The 19,715-nt window shown below is 34.9% G+C and overlaps 6 protein-coding genes across 7 annotated transcripts in view; 4 read left to right on the forward strand and 2 right to left on the reverse strand.

Moving 5' to 3' along the window:
• Positions 1-19,715, forward strand: part of LOC125824507 (xylose isomerase) — a 470,700-nt gene that overhangs the window by 375,347 nt on the left and 75,638 nt on the right. The gene's annotated exons all lie outside the window — the stretch shown is intronic.
• LOC125824548 (uncharacterized) overlaps positions 1-19,715 on the reverse strand; it is an 83,041-nt gene that overhangs the window by 8,542 nt on the left and 54,784 nt on the right. The gene's annotated exons all lie outside the window — the stretch shown is intronic.
• LOC125824489 (probably inactive leucine-rich repeat receptor-like protein kinase At5g48380) lies at positions 7,535-9,529 on the forward strand. Its single transcript, XM_049503875.1, has 2 exons — positions 7,535-8,395; positions 8,622-9,529. Exons 1-2 carry the CDS (start codon positions 7,535-7,537, stop codon positions 9,516-9,518), a joined length of 1,758 nt encoding a protein of 585 aa, XP_049359832.1. The 3' UTR covers positions 9,519-9,529.
• Positions 10,985-13,257, forward strand: LOC125824488 (probably inactive leucine-rich repeat receptor-like protein kinase At5g48380). The gene is made up of 2 exons (XM_049503874.1): positions 10,985-11,872; positions 12,099-13,257. Exons 1-2 carry the CDS (start codon positions 10,985-10,987, stop codon positions 12,993-12,995), a joined length of 1,785 nt encoding a protein of 594 aa, XP_049359831.1. The 3' UTR covers positions 12,996-13,257.
• Positions 15,002-17,103, forward strand: LOC125824650 (probably inactive leucine-rich repeat receptor-like protein kinase At5g48380). The gene is made up of 3 exons (XM_049504048.1): positions 15,002-15,722; positions 15,913-15,917; positions 16,059-17,103. The coding sequence occupies exons 1-3, from the start codon at positions 15,002-15,004 to the stop codon at positions 16,905-16,907; spliced, it is 1,575 nt and encodes a 524-aa protein (XP_049360005.1). The 3' UTR covers positions 16,908-17,103.
• On the reverse strand, positions 17,273-18,649 carry LOC125824651 (protein ASPARTIC PROTEASE IN GUARD CELL 1-like). Its single transcript, XM_049504049.1, has one exon. The coding sequence runs from the start codon at positions 18,647-18,649 to the stop codon at positions 17,273-17,275; it is 1,377 nt and encodes a 458-aa protein (XP_049360006.1).

Consider the following 19,715-nt stretch of genomic DNA (forward strand, 5'->3'; position numbering starts at 1 on the left):
AATCAATATAATCAAATCTCTTTGGATTAATATTTAATTTAAAATATTAGACAGTAGTATACATATACATAATACACATGCAACGCACATAATGCACGCACAACACATAGCATGCATGGCGCACAGAGGGGGCACGTGTTGCAATCATTTAGTGTGACTGTAATACAAGGAAGAAAGCTCATTGCCCCCAAAAAAGGGGTCAACAGAGCTATCAATTGTCTCATTTAGTAACATCTTCGTATCTCCTATTGAGATTAATCTCTTAATCTCCATCGAAGATTCGGAGATTTTATTAAATGGAACAATTGAAAGCTCTATTGAAATTAAATAAGCTTTCTTCCTTATATTCTCTTATTTTTTGTAAACGTTTACAGTAAAAAAATAGGTAATTTAAATTAAGTTTTTTACCAGTATTGTAGATAACTTAAGCTAATACATTTTTCCCTCTCTTAGAACGAAAACAACATTAGGAGAATTTCTTCAACAAAATGAGATGTGATATGTTCACTTTATGTACTAGTTTCAATTTGTTCGTCTTATTTGTACGAAAAATGCACGTGCGGCGCACGGATGGTGCACGTATTATGCACACACAAGTTTTTTCTATAAAGATTTTGTAAGAAAACCATGCTCTTTGTACTCTTTGACTAATTTTTGCCAATACTTTTATGCCTAAATGTAGCTAATTAGGATTTACTCGATTATAATAGTAACTAACTAGATATATGAGAGGAGTAGACATTTTTCTCAACAATTTGCATAAGTCCAATTTGCTCTACCAAGTTATATTTATCAACCCGAATCCCAAACATACTGATCTCTTTGGTGTTGGGCGGTTTTGCCCATATTGATCCTGATCCGTTCATAACTTAATGTCATACCGTGTACCTAAGTTAAATTTTTGATATATGTATATTAAAGTTTTATTCTTGAATAGCGTTGAAGATTTTTATGTCTTCAATTATTGATGGCAGTTAAGGAGATTTCAAATTTTATATGCTTCCTTGCATGTTTAGATATTCTTTTTAACTGTTTCAAATTTAGAAATTGTTTTACTTTTGTCGTACCAACAATTTTCATCAAAATTGACGCCCATATATTTTGCGCAACAACAACATAAAAAAACCAATAGCTAATTAGGATTATAGTAGTAACTTACTAGATCTAAAAGCAAGTGTATTACTATTAAACGTAGGTAACATTTGGAGGCAAGCTAAGTGAGAAAAGAAGAATAAATTTAAGAATCAAACAAAGATGAGTGGTAATGAGAGTTGTGTGGGGTCAATCAACCTTCATACTTATATATTCCTGTTTTCCGTAAACGTTTACGGTCAACAAACAGGTAATTTTTAATTAGTTTTTTCTTTTTTCAATGTATTGAAACTAATTATATTCTATTTTTTGTTTTATTAGCACCGAAGAAATAATGACAGCTGAATTCCTTGAGGAAAATCGGCTGTGGCGTACAGTCACACCAAATGGCGGCACGGGAAGATGAAGACCATAGTTAAATATTGTAATAAACCTAGTTTCCTATATGCATTTTGAATAAATACTTCTTTTCTTTTTTTCTGCACATTTCACATGATGAATTTCCAATAAATAAATGTTTTAGCATCACCAGGGAAATTTGGCAATCTTCCATTCAAAATTTGCTTGAGGACAATGGCCCCATATAAAAGAACTACAAGTTAATAAGGTCACACAAGAAATAATGTAGAAAAATGGAAGATATACACTGGTATACAGCTCCTGTATACACCGATATACGCAGATATACAGCTCCTGTATACACCGATATACCCTGATATACATGGTCAAAAAGCAGCAGTCACAGGTCTAGGGATAAATATGGGGTCGAAAACTGAAAATACAGGTCGTGGAAGCTCAGAAGAAGGCTGTATACATTCTATATAATGCCCGTATACATCAGTATACAACTATGTATACACAGCTTGCTTTGACACAAAACTGGGCCAGGGCCCAAATCTACTGGATTGTTTTGATTCCAGCAGGCCCAATCAGATTTTTAAAAAAAATGTGGGTTGAAACCCATGAATTTAGTTTAGGACAGGTTGTAGGAAGTTGGGCCTGCCAGCCCAGCAATTTGAAATTTGGGAAAAGGCCTAAGTTTATAATCTCCTTTTCTCTTTTATTGTATTTGATTATTTCTTGTTTAACTAACCTTAAATTATTAATTAACTTAATTGAATTCTCCAAACAATGAGTTATTTTTTTTGTGTCGGCTTACTTTTAATGTGTTTCATTTTAATTTTTCTGTATTCATCTATTTTATTAATCAAATATATTGGTCAAATTTTATATTTTAATTCTTTTGTTCTTTAAAAAATATGTTTTTAATGTCTCTTTATTTAATCATTTTATTCACTTTAAAACTGTTTTAAGTTAAAGTATTTTTTTTTCTCAAATAAACTTTAAAAATGTTAGTCAAAATTTTTTCAATTAATTTAAAAAGGGAAAAAAGGATAAATATCGTAAATGATATGTGTATACCGTTCGTTATACTTTCAGTACATCAATGACCTTACCGTTCAAATTTTAGTGCGTATATACCTTTTATACTAACGATGATACACGTATCCTAATCCTATGTGCCGACCCAAAATTTATTAAATTTTTCTATCAAAAATTAAAACTCCCCACCCAAATTGCTCAACTGGATAGCGGAGAATCCACATGGCTTCTCTCTCACACACACCGTATTAGACGACCATTGTAGAAATGTTGAACTAGCGAAGAAAATTAAAGCTGAACTGTTACTACTAACCAGATATTTAAGTAGCTAACCATTCTAATTAGTATGATTTTTCCCTTTGTTTTACGATCCATTATTTATAAGAGTTGTTAATGTAGGTGAAACAAGGATAAAGAGTTTGGGGGTTCTTTATTTACTTTAAAATCGTCAATCAATTTTGTTAGGAGTTCACAAATTAATATACATGTATATTTAAATAATTTTATAGTACAAATACATGATCTACGAAAAAGCTACTAGATTCGTCCAAATCCATGAACCCCACCTAGCTCCAACTCTGTGTATATCTATCTACCAGTCAACCTCGTAGCCTTTTCTTGCCCCATTAACTTTGGAATTAGAGTTTTTTGGGGGCATTATAGTATTTGAAAGAAATTGTAACACCTCGGAAGTGTAAAAAATCAATAAATATAATATAAAATGGATTGGGGAATTTAATTAAGTTAATACAAAAGTCAGAATGAACACAAACAAACGACAAGTAATCACAATCGAATAAAAAAGAAGAAGGGCCCAATTTCTGCCCAAATTAATTGAGCCCATAAAAATTCACTACTGCTGCACTCCTGCGCACCTGCTGTTTTTGCAAATTATTTGGCCTTTGGCCCATATCTTTCTTTTTTGTATACCCTCCAATACATACACTGAATGTATATCAGGCCTGGGTTAGTTTTGGGAAAATCAATTAGTTAGCATATTACACCACAATTGGGCCTCAAGGAGAAGAAGTAAGCAACGACCCAAAGGTAAACATTTCACTTGATTGCTTTCAACCGTCTTTTTTTCAAAAGTGAAAAATATTTAGAATCTATGATCAAACATCTACTTAAACTTTTCATTTTACTTTCTAATCATATAAGTTTATGGCACATTTAAGACCATAAATTGCCTTAAATTAGACGACAATAAACTAGAAGGTCCAATCCCAGCTGAAATTGGCTCGTTAGGTCGACTCAAGAACTTTAATGTTGCCAACAACATGTTGACAACTTTTCCAGCTGACTTGGGGGTTTGAACCTTATTTGTCAATGCAACTTTAATACCTACATAACTCACATCTAAACCATCGACCAAAAGATCCCTTTGTGCGCAAACTTGGCTTTTGATTCGCACTCTAGTGTCCGCACGAAAAAAATTCCAATAATTTTGTAACCACAAACCAGTAGTGCGAAGTTAGTAACTCCCCGACAAGGTTTGTCATCATCAACAAATGTTGCTACAATCTTAAGTAATCATTTGGTGAGTTCTAATATTGAAAAGTTGGATTCTCTTACACACTAACAAACAACTACAAGTTGGTGGCCGGTAGTAGTACTTTGTCCCCAAATAAATTTGCTAACCTAGATGGTGAGGACATCTCTGAGGAAGGTGAGGAAGAGGAAGAGGAAATGTTGGATTATTGTTTTGCAAATGCAACTACGAATGCTGATATTTCTCCTAGGCAACAACGAAACAAAGCATGGAAGAAAGCATATATAGTTGGGATGGTAAAGTGACTGAGGAGTTTGTTCCAAGGCACCCACCGATGCAACTGGCGAAACAGAATCATATGATAGTGTCAACAACTTCAATAAGATCTAATAAAGCCAAGAAGTGATGAACTATCAAGTGTTATTGGACAGATTTGAAGAAGAAGACTAGAAAACATACTTCAAGTTCCTTTAGAAGGCCAATCTATCTTTTTTAGTTCATACATTTGTAAAAGGAAGTTTGAGGTTGATAACTCAACTTTCTCCTTGGCTTTTATGATTTTTTATTACTTAAGAATCCTCACTTGTAATATCATCATAGAGTGTATTAAAAACTTTGTGATGATTCATAGAATATCTAGTTCTCTCTAGCTCGTATTTTCTTCATGGTGGTTAACTAGCAGATGATAGATTTCTCATTAGGATTGGTAAGGTAAGGTCTAACCTTCCTTACTTGTACTTATTCCTATTTAGCCTCCCTATCTAGTGGTATAAATTTGCTTTAAAAAAAAAAATAGTGAACCAAAATAAAGTGTATTTATCATGTTTGATAAATAAATAAAGAGAAAATGGTCAAATGAACCCCCAATCTATTAGTCAATTCTCAACTACACACTTATATTTTACGGGGGTCCTATTACCCCCCTAAACATTTTAAAAGTGGAATATATTGCCCCTTAAAAGGTCACACCCAGATTTATGGTAAGCAGTGTGTTGCACGCATGGTGCCACATAACATATATGGTACTTTTTTTTTTTATATAAAAATATAATTATTCTTTTTCTTTATTCTATTTCCCTTCTATGCTTTTTCTTTTCTTTTTCAGCCGGTTTCTTCTTTTCTTTTTCCTTTTTCTATCCTTTTCTTTGACTAAAAATTTTCTGCCATTGAAGTGGAACTCCAAGTTCCATGTGTAACCTCAAAAAAATTAGTTTCTTAATCTAAGTTCCCAATTTTCTTATACAGCTATTTCAACATGCAATATTTGGACCTTTTTCAAAATTAATTTGTGGGTCTCATACCATTGGATATTCACAGGCTTCAAAAACTTCAATATCTTGATTTTGGGGAACAATTTTATCAGAGATATCCGTTGCCAACCGAAAATTTGACGGAGCTATAAATCTAATATATGCATATGAACTTTATTTTTTCGGTAAAACACAATCACATAGCCAATCTTGAATATCTAGGTTCGGTATTTAATGGATTTTCTCTGATGAGAATATTGTTGGAGTTTAAAAAGATTAAAAATAAAGAATGAAATATAAATTTAATTGGTGAAATCCTTAAAAGTTTACCAACTATCGAAGTCTTGAGCATATTGATTTGGCTTACAATAATCTAAAAGAAATTTTATTTGGGTTGTTCATGTTAAAGAATTTGATGTTGATATACTTATATAGTAATCAACTTTTGGATTTGATTCGGATCTGGATTTCTTCAATTTTGTGTGTTGTTATGGTTGAAGTAGTAAAAATTTAATTGTAAAAGATACTAATTTTAACCTTGATGCTTTGTTAGTTTTATTACTCAACTGGGTTTTCTCTATATTGTTCAATTTCATGTTGTGCTTGAACTTATGAACACTTGGCTATGGGAAAGTGTTTATTTTTAATTTGATTCTATGTTTTTCTAATTTTTGCAAGTGAAGTCAATTTCTTTTGAGAAAAAGAAGGAGATAGCGTCACCAGTAACAATTATTAATAGTGAGATAATTTCATACTCTCTTTTTTTCTTTAGAGAACTTAAATCTGGTGGAGTACTGAAGAAATAGAGAAAGAAGAGAGAGAAAGTAAAATGAAAAAGATAAAGAAAGTAAAATGAAAAACATAAATAGAGTAAAAGTAAATTAAAAATAAAGTAAAATGAAAAACATAAAAGATCAGAAAATTAATATGAAAAAGAAAAGTAATAAAGTTTGCCTCTCACTCTTTTAAAGAAGGTGAATTACACTTTCTTTGACAACTCAGTATTATGGAGCAAATAATTCTACTATAAAATAGTTCAGGTGGATAATAGGATCCTCCTAAAATATAAGTGTGTAGTTGAGAATCGACTAATAAATTGGGGGGTCATTTGGTCATTTTCTCAATAAATAAATAAATTTAGATGCTAACAAATAAACACTGTTAATCATTTAGTATTCCGATCTATAGTAATAGTTTAATAGAAGATGGCGTGGAAGACTTGTTTCTTCAAGTAATAGTTTTTGCGTAGAGTTCGGGGAAAGACCGAGATAATATAGACAACATTTCATACCTACTGGATCCAAGTTGTGAAGTCAAGATGTCAAGTAAAGAATGTGTTGGAAAAATGTGCAATTGACTCAAGTCAACTGCTGTCCATTTTTGCAAAAATCAATCAGTAAATTACACCACAATTGCCAATGCACAAGAGACACTTTAACTAGTCAAAATATAAACAAATAAACACTCGAATATTGCAGGTCGTATGTGTGATATACAAACGCATTAGTGAGCCTACATGGAATTTTACGTGTATTATGACACACATGTCTATTTGTTCAATTTTATACAAATTAAAGTGTCTACTTCTGCACACTCAAAATTAGAGGGCATAGATATTAGTTGATGTCAATTAAGTCAAATGACACATTTATGCATTATACCTAATTTAAAATCACTAATAAAAAACACTCATTTTGTGGGGGGTTATAATTGCATTTTGAGGGGGTTTAAAATCCCCAATAATTTACTGTTACAGCGGTTTCAAAAACCCTCGCAAATATTTCATTAATTTAGCAATCATTTTTACAAATTATTAATTCTAGTTAACTTCAACATGATTTAATTAAGTATTTATATTTCTTGTGGTCTCAATACAATTTTAATGGTTTAATTATTAAATTGACATAAATATTAGTTTTTGATTTAATTATGCAGTAGAATTATTTGAAAACTTCATTAGGCACCAATCACAATTTCTATCTAATACATTCGAAAGAGATGCCACTAGAAATATATTAATAGATCCTTCCGTTTTAAGTAAAAGAAAAACAACAAGTCTTCACGGACAATACATATTAGTTAAATTCTATTTTCGTAGCCATAGATCAGTAGTGTCCCACGAATCCGTGTTTTCATGGTTCCAGAAAAGGACCGCACCCAAAGTTGTGTGGAGTCAAACGTGTTGTGGAAAATGTGTTGGAAATATCTTACCATGCAAATTGACCCAAAGTAAACTCTTGTCCATTTTTGCAAAAATCAATAGTATATTACACCACAATTGCCAAAGCAAATAACTAAAAGAAATTCCATTTCCACAATGTGCAAATACAACATTATTCTTTACTTAGTACTACCATTTTTCCTACTGCTTTCCAGCTTTTCTCTAAGATGCAACGCGGTACAGAGTGACATAGATTGCTTGAAATCGATAAAAGATTCGTTGGAGGACCCTTTAAATTTCTTGAACTCTACGTGGAAGTTCGATAATCAGAGAGAAGGTTTCATATGCAAATTTGCAGGAATAGAATGCTGGCATGATGATGAGAGTAGAGTTTTATCCCTTAGTCTTCCAGACATGGGACTAAAAGGTGAGTTTCCGCGAGGCATAAAAAATTGCACTTCTATAACTTCTCTAAATCTTTCAAGCAACGAGATATATGGAACCATCCCTTCGGATATATCACATTTAATCGGATTTACTATAATGATTGATCTCTCAAGCAACCAATTTTCAGGCGCGATCCCAACTAACATTGCAAATTGCTCTTTTCTTAATTCCCTCAAATTAGACAACAATAACCTAGAAGGTCCAATCCCACCAGAAATTGCCTTGTTATATAGAATCAAGAACTTTAATGTTGCCAACAACATGTTGACAGGGCCAGTGCCAAGGTTTATCAATGCCACTTTTCCACCTGAAAGTTATGCAAATAACGCAGGACTTTGTGGTCCTCCTCTGGCATTATGTGTTACAGAACGCGTAGTGAGCCGTCAAACTCTGTTTGCTTGTGGTTTTGTGACTGGTTGGTCACTTTTTACTGTACTTGGTATATATCTTTTTTTCTTTGGTTTACCTGGCGTAAAGAAGATGCTTCTATTCATCAACAAGAGAACAAAGGTAATGGTGATTGATGGAAATGAATGGCCTCAACGAGAAGAAGTAAACAACGATCCAAAGGTAAACATTAATCTTGCTTTCAACCGTCTTTTTATTAAACTTATCATTTTACTCTTAGTCGCAAGCTTTTATAGGCATACAAGTGTTATGGCACGTTTAAGACTACAAGTTTTAAAAATTGTCTTCTTTTGTCTTAAAATATGTGTCCAGTCAAACTATGTCAGACAAAAAGAGTACTACTTAATCAAACTATTGCTAAATATGGTAGCTATGTTCTCTTCCTCAGATTTTAAAGATGGAGAAGATTGTTACAAGAATGAGTTTTATGGAACTATCAAAAGCGACTTTGAATTTCAGCCAAGACAATGAAATCGGGAACGGAATGCTAGGGAAAGTGTACAAAGCACTGGTCCCAAATGGATGGACGGTTGCCATAAAGAGGTTCCATGTTTCAGAGGATTTGGAGGAAGAGTTTGTTTCCGAGATCACAACTCTGGGTAGTCTGAGGCATCCGAATTTGGTGCCTTTAATCGGCTTTTGTTATGAGAGGGACGAGCGAATTCTGGTTTACAAATACATGCCTAACGGAAACTTACATGAGTGGTTGCATTCAACCGACGACAAGGCAAGACTCTTGGACTTTCCTCTAAGGGTTAAAATTGTTTTAGGTGTTGCGAAAGCCCTGACTTGGCTTCATGATGGTGGAAATTTCCATGTTGTGCATAGTAACATAAGCACACAATGTATCTTGCTCGATGAAAATTTTGATCCTAAATTATCCAATTTTTGGGAGGCAACACTTGCAAAAACAAATGACATAGATTCAAACTTGAGTCTATTTCCAATAGTCGAGTGTTTAGACTTTACAACATACAATAAAGATGTCTATCGATTTGGGGTTGTGCTTCTCGAGCTTTTAACGAGGAAAGAATCTTACATATTGAGCTGCTCGAGTCTAAATTTGTCGAGTAGCTCTTTTGCCAGTCTTCTTGATGTGGATAAACTACTGTTAGGCCAAGGATATGATAATATGGTAATGCAACTACTTGAACTTGCAAGTGATTGCATGAAATTCATTCCGGATCAAAGGCCAACGATGCAAGAAGTGTATCAGACTGTTTCTGCGATTGCTCGAGTCCATGACCAAACAGGGGACTCTGAAATACAATTGCACTTGGACTAGAAGCAGGGGCGGAGCCAGCAACTTTGAAGAAACAGGAAAAAGTATATCAACTCCTGAATATACATACAACTACACGTCTTGTTTGAATTATACTAACGACACTTGCTTGTGGACGAAATTCATTTTAGTTGTAATCTTGTTAACTTTGTAGGATTGAACCAAACACCGTATTAATTTTATAAATGAATAATTTATTCTCCTGATCAGCTACTAAATATAGTACCTTATTTAAGCGAATTTTAATACCTACATAACTCACATCTAAACCATCGACCAAAAGACTCCTTTGTGCGCAAACTTGGATTTGATTCGCACTCTAGTGTCCGCGTGAAAAAAATTCCGAGTTGGTGATAGTAGTACTTTGTCCCCAAATAAATTTGCTAACCTAGATGGTGAGGACATCTCTGAGGAAGGCGAGGAAGAGGAAATGCTATTAATATAGTATTTGTATTTCTTGTGGTATCAATACAATTTTAATGGTTTAATTATCAAATTGACATAAATATAGTAGTTTTTAATTTAATTATGCAATATAATTATTTGAAAACTTCAATAGGCACCAATCACAATTTATATCTAACACATTCGAAAGAGATGCTACTGAAAATTTATTGCTTAGATCAGTTTCTTTTTGTATGAATGAACCTTAAGTATAGATAAATAAATCCTTTCGTTTGAAGTAAAAAAAACAAGAAGTTCCAACGAACAGTAGATATTAGTTAAACTCTATTTTCGTAGCCATAGACCAGTAGTGTCCCACGAATCCCCATGTGTTGATGTATTTCTGTGTCAATGAAAAATATCGTGCAAGTGAGAATGTGAGAATTATCAGACGCCATCAATGTGAGGGTGGACCCAAAAATATTGTTGATACACGTGAGACACATAATAGTTGTTAAATGATTAAAGGTCTCGCACATATACAACGGCCGCTTAAGCTTGTTCTATATAAGTGTTTTCATGGATCCAGAAAAGGACCTCACCCAAATTGTGTAGAGTCAAACTGTTAAAAGAATGACAAAAGTCCCACATTGGTGGTTAATGAGATGGGTGGACAACTTATAAGGCTTGGGCAATCCTCCTCCCTTTGAGCTAGCTTTTGGGGTGTGAGTTAGGCCTAAGACCTAATTTAACATGGTATCAGAGCAGGGCCCATCTCACCCGATGTTGGGACCCCCAAAATCAAAAATTGCCCACGCACCAAATGCTAAGCACTGGGCACATCGGTGGTTAATAAGATGGGTGGACTCCTTATAAGGTTTGGGCAATCCTCCTCCCTTTGAGCCTAGCTTTTGGGGTGTGAGTTAGGCCTAAGACCTAATTTAACATAAACGGGTTATGGAAAATGTGTTGGAAATATAGCAATTGACCCAAGTCAACTCGATCTTGTCCATTTCTGCAAAAATCAATAGTATATTACACCACAATTGCCAAAGCAAATAACTAAAAAATATTCCACTTCCACAATGTGCAAATACAACATTCTTTACTTAGTACTACCATTTTTTGTAGTACTTTGCAGTTTTTCTCTAAGATGCAACGCGGTTCAGAGTGACATCGATTGCTTGAAATCGATAAAAAAATCGTTGGAGGACCCTTTAAATTTCTTGAATTCTACGTGGAAGTTCGATAATCAGACAGAAGGTTTCATATGCAAATTTGCGGGAATACAATGCTGGCATCCTTATGAGACCAGAGTTTTATCCATTAGTCTTCCAGAAATGGGACTTAAAGGTGAATTTCCGCGAGGCATAAAAAAATGCACTTCTATAACTTCTCTAGATCTTTCAAGCAACGAGATATATGGAACCATCCCTTCGGATATATCAAAATTAATCGGATTTATTGTATTGTTTGATCTCTCAAGCAACCTATTGTCAGGCGCGATCCCAAGTAACATTGCAAATTGCTCTTTTCTTAATTCCCTCAGATTAGACAACAATAAACTACAAGGTCCAATCCCACCCGGAATTGGCTTGTTAGGTCGACTCAAGAACTTTAATGTTGCCAACAACATGTTGACAGGGCCAGTGCCAAGGTTTATCAATGCCACTTTTCCACCTGAAAGTTATGCAAATAATGCAGGACTTTGTGGTAGTCCTCTGAAAGCCTGTGCTACAAAACGCGTCGGGTTCCATCATATTATGTTAAGTACTGTATTGAACCGTCGTGTACAGTTTGCTTGTGGTTTTGTGACTGGTTGGTCACTTTTTACTGTACTTGGTATATATCTTTTTTTCTTTGGTTTACCTGGCGTAAAGAAGATGCTTCTATTCATCAACAAGAGAACAAAGGTAATGGTGATTGATGGAAATGAATGGCCTCAACGAGAAGAAGTAAACAACGATCCAAAGGTAAACATTAATCTTGCTTTCAACCGTCTTTTTATTAAACTTATCATTTTACTCTTAGTCGCAAGCTTTTATAGGCATACAAGTGTTATGGCACGTTTAAGACTACAAGTTTTAAAAATTGTCTTCTTTTGTCTTAAAATATGTGTCCAGTCAAACTATGTCAGACAAAAAGAGTACTACTTAATCAAACTATTGCTAAATATGGTTGCTATGTTCTTTTCCTCAGATTTTAAAGATGGAGAAGATTGTTACAAGAATGAGTTTTATGGAACTATCAAAAGCGACTTTGAATTTCAGCCAAGACAATGAAATCGGGAACGGAATGTTAGGGAAAGTGTACAAAGCACTGGTCCCAAATGGATGGACAGTTGCCATAAAGAGGTTTCATGTTTCAGAGGATTTGGAGGAAGAGTTTGTTTCCGAGATCACAACTCTGGGTAGTCTGAGGCATCCAAATTTGGTGCCTTTAATCGGCTTTTGTTATGAGAGGGACGAGCGAATTCTGGTTTACAAATACATGCCTAATGGAAACTTACATGAGTGGTTGCATTCAACCGACGACAAGGCAAGACTCTTGGACTTTCCTCTAAGGGTTAAAATTGTTTTAGGTGTTGCGAAAGCCCTGACTTGGCTTCATGATGGTGAAAATTTCCATGTTGTGCATAGTAACATAAGCACACAATGTATCTTGCTCGATGAAAATTTCGATCCTAAGTTATCCAATTTTTGGGAGGCCACACTTGCAAAAACAAATGACATAGATTCAAACTTGAGTCTATTTCCAATAGTCGAGTGTTTAGACTTTACAACATACAAAAAAGATGTTTATCGATTTGGGGTTGTGCTTCTTGAGCTTTTAACGAGGAAAGAATCTTACATATTGAGCTGCTCGAGTCAAAATTTGTCGAGCAGCTCTTTTGCCAGTCCTCTTGATGTGGATAAACTACTGCTAGGCCAAGGATTTGATAATATGGTAATGCAACTACTTGAACTTGCAAGTGATTGCATGAAATTTATTCCGGATCAAAGGCCAACGATGCAAGAAGTGTATCAGACTGTTTCTGCGATTGCTCGAGTCCATGACCAAACAGGGGACTCTGAAATACAATTGCACTTGGACTAGAAGCAGGGGCGGAGACACCAAAGGGACGTGTAGCTTTGGCTCAAACCATGTATTCTATTTGTGATGAAGAACCATTTCATATGTATAAATAATCTATCCAGACTCATGTGCTACAAATTCTGGCTCTGCCTCATACTAGAATCATCAGCTTGGAACCGTGTTTCCTATGGTTTCTTTGTTTAGCAAGAAATGTATGTCTTCCTGAATTGTTGTTTTCAATATTGCAATAACTATGCTTCAGAATGATCATCATTATCACAAATGCTCCGTTTTATGTCCCATCCTTTTATGTGAATCTTGACTTGCGATAACAAAAATATCATTGCTAAAGAAGGGGAAAATGAAGCAAGGCTAGCTCTTTTCAGATACTTTTCACCTTTCAGATAGACATATCGAATTTAATCTATGGACGAATATACAACTACACGTCTTGTTTGAATAATACCAACGACACTTGCTTGGTGAAGAAATTCATTTTTGTTGTAATCTTCTTAAATTTCTAGGAAACAATTTGCATAAGAACATTAGGAACAAAAAACTTTCACTTTTACAATGTGCAGCTGCAACTTTCTTTACTTAGTACTCCCAATTTATGTGATGTAGTTTGACTGAACACGTAGTTTAAGAAATATGAAAAGACTTTCCAATGTTCCAAAACTACACTTAGATTAATAGTTGAGTTCCACGAGGCGTTCAATGTTGCTCTTCCTTAACTTCTCTAGATCTTCCAAACAACGAGCTATATGGAACGTCTATCCCTTCCGATAAATCAAAACTATTTGGATTTGCTATAATTTTTTGGATATCCGAGCAAATGAATTCTCAGGCGCGATCCCAAATGACATTGCAAATTGATAATGTCCTCAAATTAGATAACAATAAACTAGAAGGTCCAATACCACCTGAAATATACTCGTTAGATCGACTCGACATATTTAGTGTTGCTAACAACATGTTGGACAGGGCCACTGCCATTTTATATACTACTATACACACAGTTTAGCTTTATTTTATGATTGATGAAAAATACAGAAATAACACACTAGATATAAGAAATTTTGTAGATCTAACTTAAATCCAATGGATCTACGGGGCGTACATCTCATTTGCATAATTCTAACAAAATTGGACCACATTGAATTTATGGTATATCGTTTTGTCAATATAGTTGTTGATGACTTCACAAAAAGTAGTAAATACTTTTGGAGACTTATCAAAATAGTTGTTGATGACTGGAAAAAAGTGACAGCCATCATTGATTTTATTATTATTTTTATTTGAATTATATATTATTCACATTTAGATGATGAAAAACAAAGAGTCTTAATCATTTAATTTTAGATCTAGAGACAATATCTTAATTATCATTCAAATTCAAAGGTAACTGAAACTAGTAGTCAACGTACACTACTAAAAGTTGAATATTTTTCACAAAAAAAACTTTGTCCTTTGACTTAGATGCAGGTGATTAATTAATTGAGTACAAAATATTAAATATGTTTCATTATTCTCTTTTCTTGAATTAAAATGCTAAACAAAGTTAATTATATAGTAATAGCTAATCTTATTCTTATGATTGTCTTCTCTTAGTAGGGATTTTCTTTTGAGAATAAAGTATCTATGGGGTGGGTGGAAAAATTAGCCAAGGGATGATTTTTTTTGAAGCTAATGAATTTTCTTCAACGATTTTCTATTAATATACGATAATTATAACTTTGAATCTTCATATGAATAGAAAAGTTTGAAAAGCAGAGGCGGACCTACCCTTAGAGTAAGGCGTCATGGATCCAGAAAAGGATCGCACCCAGAGAGATAATATAGACAAGTACAACATATCCTATTGACTTGGCCCAAGTTGCGGAGTCAAAAATGTTAAAAAAAAATGTGGTGGAATTATTCTACCTTCTTATTGACCCAAGTCAACTGGTGTCCATTTTTGCAAAAAATCAATTAGTATATTACACCACAATTGCCAAAGCAAATAAACAAAAAAATTCATTTCAACAATGTGTAACTGCAACATTCTTTACTTAGTACTACCATTTTTCCTACTATTTTGCAGCTTTTCTCTAAGATGCTACGCGGTGCAGAGTGATATCGATTGCTTGAGATCGATAAAAGATTCGTTGGTAGACCCTTTAAACATGTTGAATTCTACATGGAAGTTCGATAATCAGACAGAAGGTTTCATATGCAGATTTGCAGGAATACAATGCTGGCATCCTGATGAGACCAGAGTTTTATCCATTAGTCTTCCAGACATGGGACTAAAAGGTGAGTTTCCGCGAGGCATACAAAATTGCACTTCTATAACTTCTCTAGATCTTTCAAGCAACGAGCTATATGGAACCATCCCTTCGGATATATCAAGATTAATTGGATTTATTGTAACGGTTGATCTCTCAAGCAACCTATTCTCAGGCGCGATCCCAAGTGACATTTCAAATTGCTCTCATCTCAATTCCCTCAAATTAGAAAACAATAAACTAGAAGGACTGATCCCACCTGAAATTCGCTTGTTAAAGCGACTCAAGACGTTTAATGTTGCAAATAATATGTTGACAGGGCCAGTGCCAAATTTTGTCACTTTTCCAATTGAAAGCTATGCAAATAATTCAGGACTTTGTGGTAGTCCTCTGGAATTATGTGTTACAGAACGCGTAGTAAGCCGTCATATTCTGTTTGCTTGTGGTTTTGTGACGGGTTGGTCGCTTTCTACATTACTTGGTAGTTTTTTTCTTTTGAATGGTAGATGGTAGTTTCCTAATTTTGGCTTGGCTTCCGCTTGCATGTATGCCGTCCAACTTTGGGTGTGCACAAGCAGACATTTAAAAAAGTAGACTTATGCGTCTGATGTGGCGTCCTATGTGGTCAATTTGCATCCTATGTGGTGTCCTATGTGTATTATTCCATATAGGACGTGTGTGTCTACTTGTTCAATTATATACTAGTTTAAGTATCTATTTGTGCACATTCAAAGTCGGAGGGCATAGATTCCAAATGAGACCAAGTTAAAGGGCATGATTATATATGTGGTAATGGTAGATATGTTTTTCTCCTCAGATTTTAAAGCTGGAGAAGATTGTTACAAGAATGAATTTTATCGAACTATCAAAAGCGACTTCGAATTTCAGCCAAGACAATGAAATCGGGAATGGAATGCTGGGGAAAGTGTACAAAGCACTAGTCCCAAATGGATGGACTGTTGCCATAAAGAGGCTCCAAAGTTCCGAGGATTTGGAGGAACAGTTTGTTTCCGAGATCACAACTCTAGGTATTTTGAGGCATCCGAATTTAGTGTCCCTAATCGGATTTTGTTATGAGAGGGACGAGCGGATTCTGGTTTACAAATACATGCCTAATGGAAACTTACATGAGTGGCTGCATTCAACCGGCGACAAGGCAAGACTCTTGGACTTCCCTCTAAGGGTTAAAATTGTTGTTGGTGTCGCGAAAGCCCTGGCTTGGCTTCATGATGGTGGAAATTTCCATGTCGTGCATAGTAACATTAGCACACAATGTATCTTGCTCGATGAAAATTTCGATCCCAAGTTATCCAATTTTTGGGAGGCAACATTTGTAGAACCAAATGACATAGGTTCAAACTTGAGTCTATCGCCAATGGTCGAGTTTTTAGACTTTACAACATACAAAAAAGATGTCTATAAATTTGGGGTTGTGCTTCTCGAGATTTTAACGGGGAAGGAATCTTACGAATTGAGCTGCTCGAGTCAAAATTTATCGAGCAGCTCTTTTGCCAGTCCTCTTGATGTGGATAAACTACTGCTAGGCCAAGGATTTGATAATATGGTAATGCAACTACTTGAACTTGCAAGTAACTGCATGAAATTCATCCCGGATCAAAGGCCAACGATGCAACAAGTGTATCAGACTGTTGCTGCGATTGCTTGAGTCCATGACCAAACAGGGGACTCTGAAATACAATTGCACTTGGACTAGAAGCAGGGGAGGAGCCACCAAAGGTACATGTAGCTTTGGCTCAAACCATGTATTTATGTTGAAGAACCATTTTATATGTATATAACTTGTTTTCTATCGTTTCATTCGTTTAGCAAGAAATGTACGTCTTCCTGAATTGTTGTTTTCTAGAATGCAATAACTACGCCACAATCACAAGCTATATCATCATCATCAGTATCACATACACTCCGTTTGGAAAAACAATACCTCATGTGGATATGGCTTTATTTTATGATTGAATTAAAGATCAAAAGACAATTAAATTTCGACACAGAGAAATTTTATAGATACACTCACTAACATGCATCTAAGTCAAAAGACAAAGTGTCTGTTCCAGTGTCAAAAGTTAATCCTACACCTTGAAGTTGATGATTTCCTATAATTGCAACGTTTTGGTCCCATGGCAAAAATGCCAGACAGAATAGCCCCCTAATGTGCACCACGACTCGCAGTTGTTGCAGTAACAACAAATTATCCGGGCTTTGGTGGCCGAAGTACATCTTCACAACGGGGAAAGTTGGTACCACACCTGGTTCCTCTATATAGCAAGTGTCGAAAGCTCCAAGTGGAACCTCCATCATAGGAATACCTCGTACTTCCTTTCTGAATGTGTCACGGAATACAGTATGAAAATCTCTTGGGAAACGGGACATAATTGTTCCTGTATCAACGATGCAACCACCGGTCATGTCATAATTTCCAAAATTCCGCGACAATGATGGGAAAAATGGGATTTCCTTATCATTGATGAAAATTTTATAAAGGTTGACGAAATAAAAATTAGGGAATCTGAAATTTGGTAATAGTCCTGCTGATGTTGTCTTCTTAAATGGTGTTGTGTGGAAGCTAATTGTTGATGCTTTCGTGGAGTAAGTCCCCGGTAGACACATTGCCATTATGTCTGCCTCCAATTGCGATGGTAAAGAATATCCACCTTTCAACACTCTACGCCCGATCCCTGCAATTCCTGAATATTCACCATTAAATTGTGTTCCACTCGTTTGATCTATGCCACATCCGAAAAGAATCCTTACCCGACCTAAGTCTAAATAAAAAGTAATCACGTCTTCTGCAATCCAACCTTTTGTTATCGATCCCTCCACGTATTTGTAATCATAGAGACACTGATTACCAAACTCAGTACATTGATATACCTTGGACGCGACTTGACAACTAGAAGTTTCCACAATGCAATCGAGTTGTCGGTATGTTCTAGACTTAGTTGAATCATATATAGGATTTTTTTGACTGTAACACTTATTTGGTCTACATGGTTTACATTGCCACCAAACTAAATCACTTCCAGTGTCTATTAGCAAGAAAGATTTAGTTTCTTCACTGCCAATAGTAAAAGTTGCAACATACTCACCTTCTACCAAATGTACCCTTGTTGTTTTCGGAAACTTTCCTTTGTCCCTTTTACTCTCATGTGTGCCGTGTGGCCTTGCCAGAGTTCCATTTGCACCAATCGTGTTACCATTTTCAAGAATCGTTGCAAAATGATTTGCTCTAGCTTCAGAACGAGCTAGTTTACTCTCAAGTAACGAGTCATAGTCCTTGAACTTTGACTTTTCAAATAATGCACGATTGTAAATGGAAAAAGTATAGGATGGTCTCGGAGGATCGAGAAGATTAGTTGTATCAAAAGACATAAATCTATTTCTAGCATCCATGATATAACTTGAGTTAAGGAGTGAAAAAGATTTTTCATATCCCAAAACTACAATCAAAATTGAGAAAATTATTGAAGTCAAAAGGTGAATATGGAGGAACTTCTCCATTATTTTTCTAATTGCTTGATTTGGTTTGAGATATGTCTACCACTCCTTGCACTCATATATATACTAGTTAATATGTAAATTTAATTCTCTTTTTGACCAATTACAAAATGATTAATATTCCCTATTAAGACAAATAATAGATTTTCTTACCATAAATGCAAAAAGGACCATAATTTATTATTTTGTCAAACAAAATTGAACTATTTCTTTTTTAGGAATCATTCCTTAAATGGGAGCATGAATTTGTTGGCAAAATATGGGCTTGTATTGCTGGGCTGGCGTAGCCCGTGATTTGATAGGATTAGGCTAAAATTATTAGAGCCCATTTAGAAGAAGGATATTTCCTTCCATATTTTGCTTGTTTAGGAACAACATTAGAAAAAAAGGATATATTCTCTTAGGATTTTTCAACTGCACGGCTTGAACCTGTGACCTATAAATCACATGGAAATAACTTTGACTTGCTCCAAGGCTCTCCTTCTCGCACTTAGCAGACCAAATTTTAGGAAAAAACATTTTTTCGTGAAGAACTATTCGTGTCATACCAAATAAGGAAAAGGGACAAATATATCCGTTAGCTTTCACATTTAGAGTGGATATACCCCTGCCATCTAACAAATGGTGCGTATTTATCCTTTTTGCTAAGAGACCTTTAAATATATTGGCTTCTTGGCATAATTTCGACAATTAGACTGAAGGTTTCAAATGCAAAGTTTTAGGCATTAGTCTTGAGACATGAGTTTCCATAAGGTGTTCAAACAAGAAGCTATGTTGAACCATCCCTTCGGATATATCAAAATTAATCGAATTTGTTGCTGCGATTGCTCTAGTCCATGACCAAACAGGGGACTAGAAGCAGGGGAAGAGACAAGTTGGGCAATCCAGTAGCTTTGGTTCTAAATCCTGTTTTTGTTTATAAGAAAAATCATTTAATACGTATGAATAACTTAAAAAAATT

Source organism: Solanum verrucosum, unplaced genomic scaffold (genome assembly GCF_900185275.1).
Source record: "Solanum verrucosum unplaced genomic scaffold, falcon-dt-bn FXZP01000022.1, whole genome shotgun sequence".
Classification (NCBI taxonomy): domain Eukaryota; kingdom Viridiplantae; phylum Streptophyta; class Magnoliopsida; order Solanales; family Solanaceae; genus Solanum; species Solanum verrucosum.